At 46.7% G+C, this 16,649-nt stretch overlaps 1 protein-coding gene across 1 annotated transcript; it reads left to right on the top strand.

Annotated features, from left to right (window-relative positions):
* The first annotated feature begins 73 nt into the window (after positions 1–73).
* On the top strand, positions 74–15,000 carry PCYT2 (phosphate cytidylyltransferase 2, ethanolamine). The gene is made up of 13 exons (XM_080993971.1): positions 74–233; positions 5,084–5,172; positions 5,660–5,821; positions 6,321–6,387; positions 6,765–6,849; positions 7,947–7,991; positions 9,695–9,833; positions 10,989–11,071; positions 11,198–11,275; positions 11,494–11,559; positions 12,087–12,152; positions 12,517–12,605; positions 13,822–15,000. Exons 1-13 carry the CDS (start codon positions 151–153, stop codon positions 13,943–13,945), a joined length of 1,176 nt encoding a protein of 391 aa, XP_080850097.1. The 5' UTR covers positions 74–150; the 3' UTR covers positions 13,946–15,000.
* Positions 15,001–16,649: the final 1,649 nt, after the last annotated feature.

Here is a 16,649-nt window from a genome sequence, read left to right as displayed (position 1 = left end):
GACGCCTGTTGGTCAGGTGACGGCCACCGAAGATGGCTGCGCGCTCGAGAGCTGCGGCTCCTCCCTGACCACGTGACGAGGGAGGTCCCAGCGAGTGACAGCGCCGGGGTCAGGCCAGCCGCCCAAGAGCCCGGCACTCGCTGGTCGGAGATGCTGCGGAACGGAGCTGCCGGGGCCTCCTCCCCTTCTGGCAAAGGCGCCAACCGGCCCGTGCGCGTGTGGTGCGACGGATGGTGAGCGCTTGGGTGGGTGGGTGGGCGGGGGAGGCAGCCAAGCCCGTTTCCGAGGGGGACAGGACGGGGCCCACCTGCAGCAGCAGCAGCAGCAGCAGCAGAAGAGACGCTTCCCCGGGTATTTCTATGGCAACCGCTCGCTTTGCCGCGGTTGCCGCCGTGGCTCCGAAGCGGCTGCCCCTTGTCCCCATAGCAACGCCCGTCCGCGCTGCTTTCGGCTGGGCTGCGCTCGCGTCCGCGACGGCGGCGCTCCTGTCACCCGCCGTGGGGCATTTCCACGGCAGGTGGCCTCTCGGGTGGCGCTTTCTGTGCGCCGCTGCCAAAGCCCCTCCGGGGGACGCGGGTAGCGCGGGATCCAGAGCAGGAGGCTGCTGCTGCTGCTGTCCTGCGCGCTTAGCGGAGGGAGTCCATAAGCTCGGTGGGGCGGGCAGGCTTGTTTCCGGGTAGAGCAGGTGCCGAATCGCGTCGTGCGTCCGCTCACGGGGAGAACGCGCGTTGTGTGTGTCGTGTGTGTGTGCCGCATGCACGTGGAGGGAGGGCTTCCTGTATCATGCTCGCCTGGTACCGAAGCTGCTGCCCGTTAACAGGGCAGGCTCCGACCTTCTTGTTTGCTTTTCTCTCTTGGCGGACACTCTTTGGCTCCCCCTTCTCTGCGTTTCGACGGGGCTTCTGTCTCTACGGTACCCGCTGCTAGCGCAGGGTTTGCAACGGGTTGCTCTGAATGTGGGTGGAAGAGATCGGCGGGCCAATTCGCATCAGCTGAGCGCTCGCGGTTGGAGAGCGCCAATCGCAGAGCCCCGGCTCTTGGCTGCGATCCCGCTGGTAAGTGGGCAGCGAAGCTTCTGTGGGTGGCGCCATCGCTCCTGATTGGCTCGATCCCGAAGCTGGCTGGTTCCTGTGGCCCTACTAAACTTATCCTATTGAAGGGACTGGATGTTCTCGTCTCGGGGTTACGTAGCAGGGACTTTGGAGCTTGAATACGGTTGTAAACATAAATTTCCACGTTGAGACGCGCTTTTGGATTATCCTGTGCCCTGAATTCCCCTCGTTCTGAGAGGTGTGTACGGTTCATGGCTGCAAAATGATGTTTGCTCATAGCTATCTTTTGACTACCCTATGGCCTAAATTGTACCTTATTGTCATGGGTTGGGTTTATTGGGCCTCAATGAAATTCCCCCCTGGGCCTGTTCACCATGATTGTAAATGGGCCCGAAGGTTGTAACTGGCATAAACGTCACCTCACCAGGAAACGATACAAAGTCGCACTGCTCTGTACAAAGTTCTGAAATGCCATATAGCCCACCCTTATTATTGCCTCCTTTGGTCACCACCTGGTGTGGGAAGTCAAGTGCATTAAATTTTGAGTTCAGTATCTCCTTTGTTATCCTTGTTTCCCCAACTTGGTGCTGCAGGGAGGGTTCTGGAGCAATTTATAAAGTGCTACCTGTTTGCCTCTCCCTTTCCTTACTGTTCCCCCCCCCCTCGTCTGTCTATTACCTTCTAAACCATGGGTAGGATCTGTCTATTGTACTATTTTTGTATACTGCTTAGATATAGGTTCCATATCATAGAATCACAGAATCTTAGACTCCTAGGGTTGGAAGGGACCCAAGGGTCATCTAGCCCAACCCCCTGCAATGCAGGAATCTCAGCTAAAGCATCCATGACAGATGGCCATCCAACCTCTGCTTAAAAACCTCCAAAGGAAGGAGAGCCCACCATCTCTTGTGGGAGTCTACTCCGCTGCCGAACAGCTCTTACTGTCAGAAAGTTTTTCCGAATGTTAAGTCGGAATCTCCTTTCTTGTAACTTGAAGCCATTGGTTTGAGTCCTACCCTCCAGAGCAGGAGAAAACAAGCTTGCTCCATCTTTCATGTGAAAGCCCTTAAGATATTTGAATATGGCTATCATATCTCCTCTCAGTCTCCTCTTTTCCAGGCTAAACATACCCAGCTCCTTCAAGTGCTCCTTGTAAGGCCTAGTTTCCAGACCCTTCGATAATCTTGGTTGCCCCCCACTGCACATGTTCCAGCTTGTCAACATCCTTCTTAAGTTGTGGTGTCCAGAATTGAACACAGTATTCCAGGTGTGGTCTGACCAAGGCAGAACAGAGTGGTACTATTACTTTCCTTGATCTAGACACCATACGTCTGTTAATGCAACCTAGAATAGGCCTTTTTTTGCTGCTGCATCACACTGTTGATTCATGTTAAACTTGTGGTCCACCAAGACCCCTAGGTCCTTTTCACATGTACTGCTAGTAAGCCAGATGTCCCCCATCTTATATTTGTACATCTGGTTCTTTCTCCTAAGTGCAGAACCTTGCATTTGTCCCTATTAAAATTTATTTTGTTAGCCCAGGCCCAGTTCTCCGATCTGTTAGGGTCATTTTGAATTCTGATTCTGTCTTCTGTGTCATTAGCTACCCCCCCCCTCCACACAGCAGCTATCCCACTTTTTCTCCCTCTCAGCAACTGTGTAAATTAAGTTAGGTCAACCCTCCAAGAAGAAATATAAGACGGGCAGATGAGTGATTGATGGAAGGAAGTTCTGAGGTAGAGAGAAACAGCTGGATGTCCTCTTAGTGTATAGGTGATACTGAATTCATGAGATTTAATGAGGTCACCTGGGGACAGTGTGTAGAAAGAATAGTAGAGGCTCAAAAACATATCTTCAAGGGAGAGAAGGAAAGGTTCTACTCACAGAAACATTCAAAGATTGTTTAGACAGGTAGGAGAATCACTGGACAGTCACAAAGGAAGTCAAGTAATAGAAAGTAATTAAAAAAAAATCCTTCCAGTAGCACCTTTAAGACCAACTAAGTTAGTTCTTGGTATGAGCTTTCGTGTGCAAGCACACTTCTTCAGATACACGGTTGATGGACTTCCATTTCATGCGGCTCAGTGTGGTGCCTTCCATGGTTCCAGTTACAGATAGGTAGCCGTGTTGGTCTGCCATAGTCAAAATAAAAAAAAATCCTTCCAGTAGCACCTTTAAGACCAACTAAGTTAGTTCTTGGTATGAGCTTTCGTGTGCAAGCACACTTCTTCAGATACACCTGTATCTGAAGGTGTATCTGAAGAAGTGTGCTTGCACACGAAAGCTCATACCAAGAACTAACTTAGTTGGTCTTAAAGGTGCTACTGGAAGGATTTTTTTTATTTTGACTATGGCAGACCAACACGGCTACCTATCTGTAACAGAAAGTAATTAAGTGCATCGAAGGTGACAGGTCAAGAAAGATGAGAAATGAGTAGAAGCCTTTGGGTTTAACTTTCTGTGCTGAGGGTGTTTTCAGCGGAAAACAGAGGGGTTCCACTCTCCTTTTGGGGTTCAGGAGAGGAATTGGAGTAGAGAGCCAATATAGTGGAGTTAAGCAGCACCAGGGAGTTTAGATGCAATGGGCAGAAACTACATTTGGGGGTGGTTGAGGAGGGATCAAACTCTTGGGGAGAGATTGATTAACAAATAGTTTACTGTGCTTTCTGTGCTTACTCCGGCATTCAGAAATATTTGTGTATGCAGTCATAATTAATGCAAGATTCCTTGCCATCTGGTTTGCAGTTTGTTCATAGCATTCTGCTTTAAGAAGTGGGACTAAAATTTCCTGCATAATCTGAGTGGGAGGGTGCATTCCATGTGAGAGCAGGCAAGGTCAGTTTTCATTAAGAGTCTCAATTGCCTTGTTAGCAATAGATATTATCTGGTATTACAGCAGTCTAATATTTTAATAGTACGATAAGCCTTGAGAAGGAATTCCATGGAGGAACAGCATGTCCTTATTGAAATGGAGTGAGCCTAGGACCTTAAGGGAAGGTCCCAGGAATATTTCCAGTGACTGAGCAAAGGGTTTATGTTACCAGGAAATTCTTTGGAGCTGTGGGGCACAATGAGTCCAACATCTTGCATGCGATCTCTTCTCTTGGTGTGTTCTGAAGCGTAGAAGCTGCTTGTATCAATTACCTCCGTGACTCCAATGAGGGTTACCAAGGAAGGGGGCAAATGGCACCTGGAACCCTTCCAGGTGTTGTCATGGTAACTAGGTTTGAAGCCATGTGGCTTCTGGAAGATAACCCCTGGGACTGCTGGCACCAAGACACATTCTAAATTGCAAAATCATAACTAAGAGCCCTATTAGTAACTGCTTGCCTTTAGTCTAATTATGTAGTTGCTACCTTCTGGACCAGAGTTAGATTAAACCTGAAGAATTCATGCTCTCCTCAGGCTTTGCTGTCTTTTTCATTCATTTGTAACCCATATTAGCATAATTTTGCTCTCATTACACCTTTGATTTTCTCCAAGTTATAAGCAAAAGTGGTCTATGAATGCTTTCCTGTGTCATTTTAGCAAAACATGTGTGACCATCGCTGCCCTCACAGGCCTCCCTCTCTATTGAAAATGGTAACTGAAGGCAGGCAAACCCTTCACCTTATTGCCAGTTATCTGTCCAGATTGGAGATTCCTGCAATAGTAAAATCAAGTTGGGATTTTCCACTTGTGGTTGTCTTCAGGATGAATAATTTAATCATGCACATTTGTGGTTTTCCATTCATCAAGCAATACAGTGGGTCTCTCAGTGCAGATGATGTAACAATGAGCAAAAATGAGATGCAGAGATATGAGCAGATCTATGTTTAACAGAAGAGCATAAATGTAACTAGGACTAAAATCTTTTGCCGCTTGTGAGCACCTTTCCATCATCAGTAACTGGTATTAGTAGTATAGCTGGCTGAAATGATGTATTGACTGGTGTACTATGAGCGTTACAAGAGGAGAGTCTTGTGATAACAGTCAGTACCAGGGCAAGTTCTTCACAAAAGCCCCTTTGTCTTTTCTATTCTTTTTTGTAGCTATGATATGGTGCATTATGGGCACTCCAACCAGCTGCGGCAAGCTCGTGCGATGGGTGATTATCTGATCGTAGGAGTCCACACAGATGGTAAGGAAACTGGCCCACTTTTCTCCTTGTTACAGAAGCACCCCTGGAAAGAAACCCAGAAAGTGAAATTGTGAGCAGCAAATTCCTTTCAGTCAGAATATGTAACAATATGGCTAGATTCTCCCCCTACCATCTGCATGATTTCACAGTCCACAATTTGGGGGTTGCTAGCCTGATGCCACTGAGATGCTCACAGCCTAAGCATGACAGTAGTGTTGATTTTCTCCAGCATCCAGTAGTCAGAGGTGTATTGCGAGAGAGGAGAGGGATGAATTACTGCCTTTCTGTCCGCTTAAAGCCATGTCTAGCCTTTTGAGACTTCACCTTCTACTGCCCATATTTTTCCAAAGTTTATTCTGAACTGATTAGGACTAGGAACTCTTTAGGATGCGAGATGCCAGTTTGCTTAGGAAACGTATGGACCTGTTGAACGCACGCAGACCTGGTATTAACAAACTTCTCTCTCTCTGTCTGTCTTAAATCTCAGAGGAGATCTCCAAGCATAAAGGACCCCCTGTCTTCACTCAAGAGGAGAGATACAAAATGGTGAAGGCCATCAAGTGGGTGGACGAGATTGTACCAGGAGCTCCTTATGTCACAACCTTGGAAACGCTGGATAAATACAACTGTGACTTCTGTGTACATGGGAGTGAGTACCTGATTCTCTTCTAGCTGGTTATCTGTGAATGATCGGCCCAGTTGCATCTAACTGTGGCTCTCAGGCTAAAATAAATGGTTTTCTGTCTTTGCCAGTAAATCTCAAGCTCATTCACTATCCTGGACTTTATCCATTCCGCAGCATAGACTAAAGCCATAGAGGTGTGCTCCAAAAAGCAGTAGGGTGCTTTTGGGAACAGAAATAAAACGGAGACCAATACCGTCTGCAGAACAACACTCAAGTTATCTAAAATTACTACATCCGTGTTCCCAAAGGATTCTGTTTGATCCACAGTACTCTTTCTCATCTAGTCTGGGAAGGGCAGCAGACTAAAGCTTCCCCCAGCTTTAGAGAAGGCAGGCCTGCTCATATACACAAGTTCACCATAACTTAACTGTGGTGTGTGGTTTTAGGCTTTCGCTGATTAGTCTTCCTAAGCAGCTTCTCTAATTTGCCAGCAATGATCTGTTTCCCCCCCTTCCCTTCACAGATGATATCACACTTACTGTGGATGGCAAGGACACCTATGAGGAAGTAAAGAATGCTGGGAGATACAGGTGATGCCCTGCTTAGGACTGTTGTTGCCCTGCTCAAAATCCGTCCCCATATCAGAATAGCGAAACATTGCTGAGCGGATCAGTTAATTTTATTCATTGCGTTTGTAGCTTGCTTTCCTTCCATACAGTTTGAAATGTGTACATGTCAATTCCCAGGTGGCCTCCTGCAGAAATGCTGGTCATGCCTGAGCCCATTTAGCTTCAGTGTCAATATTACATTAGGCTTCTTGGTGCCATTCCCTTGTCCCCATATAAATGTGGTGTGCTTCAGGGATAATCTTGGGGCAGGAAGGAAATGTGAATGTGAGTGTAGTGTGAACATGGTGAGTAGCCATTGCCAAGGGACCCTATCTCACTCTGAGCTTGTCTTATTGCAGGGAATGTAAGCGCACTCAGGGAGTATCCACCACAGATCTGGTTGGCCGCATGCTGCTCATGACCAAGGCTCACCACAGCAACATTGTGAGTCAATGAAAGAGCTTGAGGTGGGGAACGGGGCTTCTTGGCTACACTGACTTACCAAGGCAATCCGGGCTTTCTGATCTGAGATTGCTTCCTGGACAGATTGTAGCAAGCTCTGCTGCTTGCGTGCGCCAGGACTAGAAGCTGTTTGGCAGAAGCCTTTGAGGCAGCAAGTGCCAAAAACAAAGAGAAAAAACATATGTTTGATGAAGTGGCCTTTGCAATCTGCACAGAATTATCACTCTTAGTGTTTAGACCACATGTACTGTGTTGATGGACTGGCAAGGAGGGAAGAAAAGGATTCAGAAGCTGTTCATGTAGGTCATCAGATGGCAGCGATGGGATTAGGGAGCAGGGTTTTCAGGTGGGTTGCCTGGAGAATGGTACAGGACATCACAGGTCAGGAGTGTGTACATGTATATTTGTGTGTCGGTGTCAGATTGTTGCCGTTTGCCTTGTGGGCAAGATGGCTTGTCCTGAAGATATACATGGGGTTGTGGAATTGAAGCATTTGATCTTGAGTTTCACTTTGCATCTTGATGTGCGTGGGCTGAAGACGGAAACCAAACACTGTCCCATTAAGTGTCTGTTTTAGTTTGAACTGAGAGATTGTCTTCTTTACATGGATGTGAAATGCTTGTACTACCTCCAGTGTCAAGGGGCAGTATGCTTCCAAATATCAATTGCTGGGAATCACAGGTGGGGAGAGGGCTGCTGCACTTGCAGGTTTCCCATAGGTATCTGGCTGGCCACTGTGAAAAACGGACGCTGTACTAGAAGGGCCTTTGTTCTCATCCAGCAGGACTCCTTTTATGTACTTAGGGTGGGAAAACTTGAGTGATGGCAGCTATTTCCTATCACAAGGGTGGCGAACCTGTGGCTGGCCTGGTGTTGCTGGGCCATAATTCCCATCATCTCTTGTCCATTGGCCTTGCTGGATGGGGCTGATGGGAGTTGGAGTCCAACAACCTCTGGAGGGCAATAAACTTCCCACCCTTGCCATTTCTGATCCCTAGCACCCTGTGTTTCCTTCCTTAACTAGAAAGTCGTATAGGCATTTTTCCACAATTCATTGACATGCTTGCTTTCTCTCTTAGGATGAAGACATGGATTATCGGAAGCACACAGATAACTTTGGGAAAGTGAGTACCATTTCCAGTGACTGCAAATGAAGCCTGGGATGTGATTCCTGCATGCTGTGTGGTTTTGCATTTTTTACTGTGGCTTTTCCCTGCCCGGTTTTACCCTGAGCAGACCTGACTTCAACAGTGGAGGGTGTGATGGGAACAGGCAGAATCTGGGACAATGTCATGGTTAAGTAACTACTAGATACGCAACACACTATTCACAGCAGGGTAAAATGAAGATGAAAAAGCCACAGAGAGAATGGGTGGGACAAGCTGTAGTGGTTTTATCTCCCAATCTAGTGAAGGATTAAAAGACATGAATTGCAGCTTTCATCCTTGTGGGAATGTTCTGGGGTGCAGGAGAGGATATATTGACTAATTATATCCTTATCCAACTTGTGCTAACAAGTTCCCAAAATATCAGCAGAGTTTATAAACATTCCCCTTTAAGTTCGCAACGGTAACGTGTGCACAGGTTCGCTAGAACCTCTATAATAATTACTCTGGTAATTTCCCCTTTGTTCCCTCTTAAAATACAAGACACGACACAGTCTTTATAAAAGTATAAAAGAGTTTACTCACGTTCTGTTCACAATATGATCCCAGAAGGCAGACAGCTTAAAAAGGTTACATACATTCAGAATCTATCTTGTAGCAAGATAGTCCTTATCTCCTCTCTTGGCTGGGAGCCAAGAGAGCACCCTTAGATGTTTCCTCATCGAAAGAAAATGGCAGAGAGAGAGAGAGAGATGGCTGCCTGCCCTGTGCTTTTATCATTTACCTGCACAGGTGAGGCCACACCCACCTCTGGTCACATGCAGAGGAAGTCCGTCCCCAGGAAGTTTACCTGCTTGCTGGACTGACATCCCTCCCCATGTTCTAACATGTACACTCTAGGAATGTTGTCATTGTCTGCTCCTGTGTTTACATCCCACAATCCTGACAATCGTAGCAGACATGCAGCTTCATCTGCTGTGAACTGTTAATATGGCCAAGAAAGTATCTGCTTGTTCATGCCACTTTATTTCCTGTTGTTTTGTTGAGAGTTACTTGTGAAAAGATAAGCTTGTTGGTGTGAACATCAGCTCAGTGATCAAGGAGATTGTTTGGGGTTTTTTGCAGCTGATTTCTAGTCTCACCAGGACTTCAATGGAATATCTATTTCGGCCAACTGAAATACCTTTAGCATCTGCCAAGTTATACAGTAGAGTCACGTGGAAGCTTATTGTGTCTTGGAAAAACTTTGTGCTTTTTTTTCTGGCCTCAGGAATGTGTGCTTTGGCACCAGCGTTGTAATGTGTGTATATCAGATTGGTTGACTAAACTAGCTGTAGAAGCAGTACTTATTGCTGCCGCGTGGTGGAGCTAAACTCTACAAATAGGTTGTTGAGATATCTCAAATGAGTCATCGAAGTTTTCTTTTTTACTTTCCAGATTTCTCCCAGAAAGGGGAAATCCAGATCAAATGGGGTAAAAATATGGGCTGGTATTTTGTCCACAATATCACATGGACACTGAAAAAAACCAAAAACTTTTGTGCATTGATCTGGCAGTAAACATCTGTCTGCAAGCACCTATTGATAAAGGTGGGATGTTGTGTTAACTGTGTGGCATGCCTGTGCTAGGAGTGCGTTCTCAATGACATTTCAGTCTGCTTCTTTCACAACTCATCCCAACTGAAGCCTGCCAAGGTATTAAAGTTGTACTCTTTTCTCCAGTGCCCTAAAAGTCACAGCCCCTGGACCGGAGTTTCCCAGTTTCTGCAGACATCCCAGAAGATCATACAGTTTGCATCTGGCAAGGAGCCACAACCAGGAGATACTATAATCTACGTGGCTGGTGCTTTTGACCTCTTTCGTATCCTGTTTCCTTTTGGGCCGGGTGGAAGGAGGTGTCTGTGAGGCAAATTACGGGTTCCTGCCACCTTGTGTTTGGTCTTACTGTACCCCAGGTCTCAAATGGCCCTGCTGTGTTTTGCTTTTGCTTTGTTTTGTTGAAAGTTGTTAAGAAACCCCTATTCCCCTCCCAGAGTGGTTTAACAATCAATCGCTCTTCCCATGGAACTCTGTGGATTGTACCACTCTGAGGAGAACAAGTCGGCTATAGTTGTTCTTGTTTGACTCAGACCTTGCAAGGCATTGCCATCCCTTCTACAGTTTCTACTGTAGTAGAGAGTGCATTTTGAGCCCAGGTTCCTTACTGATGTGCCAGAAATACAGTCAGCTCAAAACATAGGCTTTTGCACTTCCTCTTTAAAACCATATGTGTTAAGAATTTTCTGCTGTGATAGCCAAACTAGCCCAGGAGTCTTTGAGTTATAAACTCTAACAACCATCTTCGAAGAAGCTGAACTCTGCCTGGGTCGTCCTGGATCACGCATTCCAATGCATCCCAGTCTGTTACATTTCAGCTGCTGCCGCTACAATGGTTGAGTGAAAGGCACATGAACAATAAAGGATGTGTACAGACATGCCTTAAACAGGGCTTTCCATGTTTCCCCCTCCCATAAAGGAAACCCACCTTTCCCCGACCTTCACTTTGCATTTGATAGACCTACGCATCCATGATTCATCTGCTGGTCTCAGCCACCTGTCTTTGCTTGTCAGTCTTTAGTCATTGCAGGCAACATTTGTTGCTTTATTAGTATTTTTTAAAGGAAAAACACATTTTAAAAGAGTTACAAGGTCACTCTGAAGTTATAGGTCACAAGTGCCAAACCACCAGTGCTGTGCCGGAAGATTTTTTATGTCAACTGTAGAATTGGTTTCCCTTGCGCTTGACCCTGATATAGGGTATTGGAAGTCTGTAAACAATGTGGTAAGTTCACTTCCACAGCTACTCAGTTGCTCCAGCGCTGAGTGTCTGTGTGCATCCAAACCATAGTAACTCAGATTGTCAGCGGTTGCTGAGACTACCAGGAAAAGAAGCATAGAGTCTATGAGAAGCAAACAGAAAGTCGCTACTTCTCATTCTGTGCCACAGGCTTTTATCCTTAATACATACACTCTCCAGATGTTGGTCATGTGGACTTCCTGGAGAAAGCGCACCAGATAGCAAAGCGACCTTATATAATTGTGGGGCTACATTTTGACCAGGTGGGTATCAGCATCACACTGCCCAGGCAGGGTTGGTCATTCGTTCCTTCTCATCTCAGCTGGGAGGGAGGGAGGGGTGGGAATGCAAAACTTCCACTTGTGCTGATTGTCATATTTTAATCGTAGGAGGTGAATCTGTACAAAGGCAAGAACTATCCAATCATGAATGTGCATGAACGAACCCTCAGTGTTCTAGCCTGCAGGGTGAGTATTAGATGAAATCTTCCTCTTACAACTAGGACTTGGTCAGAATGAGCCAGATAAAGCCGAGCACATCTGGCTGTGGTAGACCACCTGGTAAGCTTAAAAATGTCACTGGAGGGTGCCTGATACACAGAGTTCAGTAACTGAAACAGCCATTGGCAGATGTGGGAATCCAGAGTGACTGTTGTCTTCTCTCCCTCCCTCCCTCCTCCTCTTAGTATGTTTCTGAGGTGGTGATTGGAGCCCCCTATTCCATCACTGCTGATCTGCTGGATCATTTTAAGGTGAGTATAGTTCCATTGATTGATTGATTGTGTTTGTGTGATTTCTACTAACTGGGGCAGGGAGTGTATGCTCTTGGGAACCTGTTGTTAAAAGGAAGTATCTATACACACCTGTAAATTAGTTTGGCCGGAGAACATGCTGGGGCACATGGGGAAAGGGGAACGAATGCATGTATTTCTAGCAGCAATTACTCTGTAGCTTCTCCTCTGGTTCTGAAAAGCTATCATCTGTACCCAGCCTGACTATTGTTCCCTATTTGATGAGGGGTGGGCTGCAGTACCAGGATGCTTGTGAGGAAGAGAACACATTAACGATTGTACCAATATGTTTTGGATCAGCCATGGAGGTAACTGCCTATATTTTTGTGGGCGAGTTGCTGGCAGTTGTCTCCCTTCATACTGTACCTGTGGTAGACAAGCGCTTGAGAGATATGTCCCTTTGCTTCTGAAGTTTCACAGGTAGCCACATCATACTGTAGGGGAGCCTGCGAGCGAAGGCGATAGTGACTATTGCTGTTTCTCTGCAGGTAGACTTTGTGTGCCATGGAATGACAGAGGTGGTACCAGACAAGAACGGGTCAGATCCATATGAGGTAAGCAGAAAACTCCTTCCTGGTTAGTGCTGATTTCATGCCATCTATTGCCCAAACCACAGTGCATGGCAGAGAATTGGGTTCCCTTCTGGAGGGCAGTTTTTGAAAAATGAGTATGTGGGTAACTGGGTAATAAGGCTTGTCCTGTCATTTGTGTGACCAAGTGGCAAGCCTCTCCTTGCTGTGGGAAAGTTCAGTTCTGTTCCTTCCTTGAATGCACTTGAGTTGTCAGCTTTTCCTGCAGCTGTGGCGCATATTGGGCATTCAGAAACTATTTTGGCAAATGCCTGTTGTTAACTTCTTTGGAATGCCTCTAAAGAGCCATTGCCTTGTGTCCTCTCATCTCTCTTCCCCATATTTGCAGGAACCCAAGAAGCGTAATATCTTCCGGCTGGTCGACAGTGGCAACAATCTCACAACAGATCTGATAGTGAAAAGAATAATCAAAAACAGGTTGGCTGACCTTGACTTTGGTTCACTTGGGCACAATAAGGCCTAGATTCTACTGTGCTGTAACTCCTTGCTTATCTTTCTTTTATTTTGAAGTCCCGTACAATGCTAGTCATATTACAGACTAAACACAAATTCACAGATGGGAATAGCTAAAATACTTTCCAACATCCCTGAAGATGAAATTTCAACAGTTTCATTTCAATGTTCAAAACCTACAAGAAGTGTGGTGTTTGGAACAAAGATTCTGTGCTCTGCACTGTTGCTGCCTCCCCATAGTTTCAAGTCTGCAACTATCCACTGCCTGATATTCTAGTTGCTGTGCCCTCTGTCAGTTTTGACAGTACTAGCACATTCTGAATTCTTTGAAAACAGATATGGCAACCAGAATTTATTATGCAAGTGTGAGTAAGCCATTGGTGTGTGCATAATAGTTACCTGGAGCACTGCATTTGTTGTTTTAAGGACTGTCTTGGCAAGGGAGAGCTTTTGTACCAAGCAGTCTGCTGCGATACTGGATTCTGTCTGATGCTGCTGCCATGCCGTTTGAAGAAGCATGAGCGAATCCGTTGTCCTTGCCCACACAATTCTCATAGTGGTTAGACTATGTCTGTTCCCATGATGGTTCCCGAGCTCTGAACAGGCTTTTCCGGGCACCTTTAATTAAGAATGTTGAATCCCTGAAGCCATTGGGTCCTCAGCTAGAGTCTTCCACATGGCTGCCTTAGATGGTTTACTTGTCCAGAGCCTCTCCTAGGAGGGATCAGTGTTGAAGCAGCAGAAGTGAGTGGCTTAGCAGAGTAGTATTTTTTCTGTCTCGGCTGTTTGGAGCGTCTCCACCCCCATCGTTCAGCCTGGACACAGAGATCCAGCACTGAGGGTCTTCTGGCAGTTCCCTCACTGTGAGAAGTGAAGCTACAAGGAGCCAGGCAGAGGGCATTCTTGGTGGTGGCAACCTGGAACGCCCTCCCATCAGATGTCAAAGAGATGAGTAACTATATAACCTTTAGAAGACATCTGAAGGCAGCCCTGTATAGGGGAGCTTTTTAATGTGCAATGTTTTATTATGTTTTTATACATGTTGGAAGCCACCTGATGTGGCTGGGGCAATCCAGTCAGATGGGTGGGGGTACAAATAATAAAATCATTGTCCTTACAATTGAAAGAGCACAGTGGACTTAAACATTCCATGCTGATACAGATTTCTCGATTGTTGCAGGTTGGAGTTTGAAGCCCGGAACCAAAAGAAAGAAGCAAAAGAATTGGCTGTGCTGGAGGCCATGAAGAGAAGAGAGGAGGAAGGGGCCCTGGGGAAGGCAGGCCAGGAAGATCATGAGAGCTAGCATGGGGAACGGTGTAGCAGAATCCTTCCCTCCTGGAGTGGCAATATTTTCCTGGAGGATAGGATACTGCTGCCAGCCTTAGGAAGGCCTGCGGTAACAATTCTCCCGTGTGTGGGGAAGATCCCGGATGCTGCTATCTAGTTAGCCCAGGCCCACTCCCATGGGAAGATTTTAACATTGCCCTCTCAATAGCAGGTTTCAATTCCAATGAATGTTTGCAACATGGTGTGATTTCACCTGACATATTGGAGCTGGGGAGTCAGGGTTATCTCTGCTCAACTTCTTATTGAGTCTCTGCATCTCGGAGCATCTCTCTGATTTCTGCCTGCCAGAGACAATTTTTTAATCTTTAAAACCGTCCTTTCTGGTCTGGCTCATTGCTTACAGCATTAATAGGATCCCAGAGCATTCGCTCAACAGCCGTGCTTGCTGGAGTTGGGCTCCAAGCCAGACTGACCACTACATTTCCTAGCTTGGGCACAAAGGGTTCTCTAAGTGGCCTGTTGCTGCTTGCACACACTGCCTTGCATCTGGTACCTACAAAATACTTCCAAGCTGTAACAGTGGATGGAGCTTAGGCAAGTCCCAGGGTTCCCTGGTGGTAGACAGTGGCCCTCACTGCTCTGTACTCAGACAGGCCTATGGCCAAGCAAGAGATTGGTGGCACTGCAATTCTCAATGTTCCCACAAAACACAAATACCACATAGATCTTCAGAATGTGCTTGGAGCTCCATCCTAAAGCCCCAGTGCGTTGCTTCACAACCAGGGCTTCATTCTCATCCCTATGGGCCTTGTGGTTCTTGTGCAGAGAGATGGAGACATCAGATACATTGAGCCCAGTATACTGTGTATTGTATTTAAAATGCTTTGTGCTGCTAAAGTTGAATGCTTTGTGGTGAGATCTAAGTGCAGATCACTGTCTGAGGCATCTTTTCATGCGTAGTGGGAAACACATGTGACCATGGGGCTCTTCCCTGTCCAGGCAGGCTCTGTGTCTTTTCTATCTCTCTTGTACAATTTCAGCAGTGGAAATTAATAAAATGTTGATGACTTACTTGTGTGGCAGTGATTACTTTATTTATTAAATTTCTATCCCACCCTTCATCTGAAGATCACAGTGTAAAAGTACAAAATACATACCATAATAACAAACAAAAAAACAATAGCCCCCATATTATTGTTATTAGCCCTGCTTTTGGGCTTCCTGAGAAGCATGTGGTTGGTTATTGTGAGTACTGGGGCAACCCATTAAATGTGTGTGGGGTATAAATAGTAAAATTAACATTATGGAATGGGACATCCCTATCTTCATCAGAGAAATGTTGGTGGGTATGGGACTGCGTATTGTGTTACATTTCCCAGAAACTTCTGTAGTGGGAAATTCACGTCTGAAGATGGGAGGAGCGGCAACACGATGTACACATATAGTTGCACCACCTGGCAATTTGTTAGTTTTCATTTTGTTTATAAAGCCTAAAACATAATCTCTCATAACCACTATTTCCCTCAGTTCCTTGGACTCCCTTTCCAATGAAAGTCAGTTTAGGCATAGGGATCTGCTCTTTATCTTCTGCTGCAAGGCCCTTCCTGTGACATTTTGCCACTTTGCTTCTTCCTTCCCACTCCCCCTGTGCCCCCCCTCCTGCTTCTAGTTGCCACTAGCTTGTCCCTGCCACTCACCACTGACAGACACTCGCCACTCCTGGATACTTGATCCCCCTCTGCTGTAGCTGTGCCCCCCTGCCACAACCAATCCATGGCCACACACACCACAGCCCACACACCCCAACTGCCTGTCCATCAGGCCTTCCCCAGGAGGAGAAGGCACAGCAGTGGGTAGGCCGCAGCAGTGGGGTGGCATGGGCACAGCGAAGGAGGAGCAGGATGAAGCAATGACCACCAGGCAGCAGCAGCAGCGGCAGCAAGCAGCAGGTGGTGTCTGCAGCAGCAAGTGGCAGGAGCCCACTGCCCTGTGGCAATGCACACTGGGTGTGCAGTGGCAGCACTGCCCCAGGAGCCTGGCACCGAGGCAGCTGCCTCACTGTGCCTCATGAGCAGGCAGGCCCTGTCTGCTGTGAAGCCAAAGTCGTTCAGCTTCTCTGCAATCTCCTTAACCTCCTTTGCCCTCCTGTTGACTCCCTTGGCATGCAAAGGTCCAACCGCCTCCCTAGCCAATCTCCTGTTGCTAACATATTTAGAGATTTTTGTTGACTGTCTTTTACGTTGGCCTTCATTGTTTAAGCAACGTACTCCTCAAATTCTTTTTTAAGTATCCCTTATTAAACCTGCTTCTTGGGTGAAAAGCAATGACAAACCTAGACAGCATCTTAAAAAGCAGAGGCATCACCTTGCCAACAAAGGTCCGAAGAATTGATGCTTTTGAATTATGGTGCTGGAGGAGACTCTTGAGAGTCCCATGGACTGCAAGAAGATCAAACCTCTCCATTCTGAAGCAAATCAGCCCTGAGTGCTCACTGGAACGACAGATCCTGAAGCTGAGGCTCCAATACTTTGGCCACCTCATGAGAAGAGAAAAGACCCTGATGTTGGCAAAGATGGAGGGCACAAGGAGAAGGGGACGACAGAGGACGAGATGGTTGGACAGTGTTCTTGAAGCTGCCAGCATGAGTTCGACCAAACTGCGGGAGGCAGTGGAAGACAGAAGTGCCTGGCGTGCTCTGGTCCATGGGCTCATGAAGAGTT

This window comes from Podarcis pityusensis (genome assembly GCF_964106645.2).
Source record: "Podarcis pityusensis genome assembly, chromosome: 2".
NCBI classification, from domain to species: Eukaryota; Metazoa; Chordata; class Lepidosauria; order Squamata; family Lacertidae; genus Podarcis; species Podarcis pityusensis.
The sequence above is the reverse complement of the archived record's forward strand: the minus strand, read 5'-3'. Positions and strand labels throughout refer to the sequence as shown.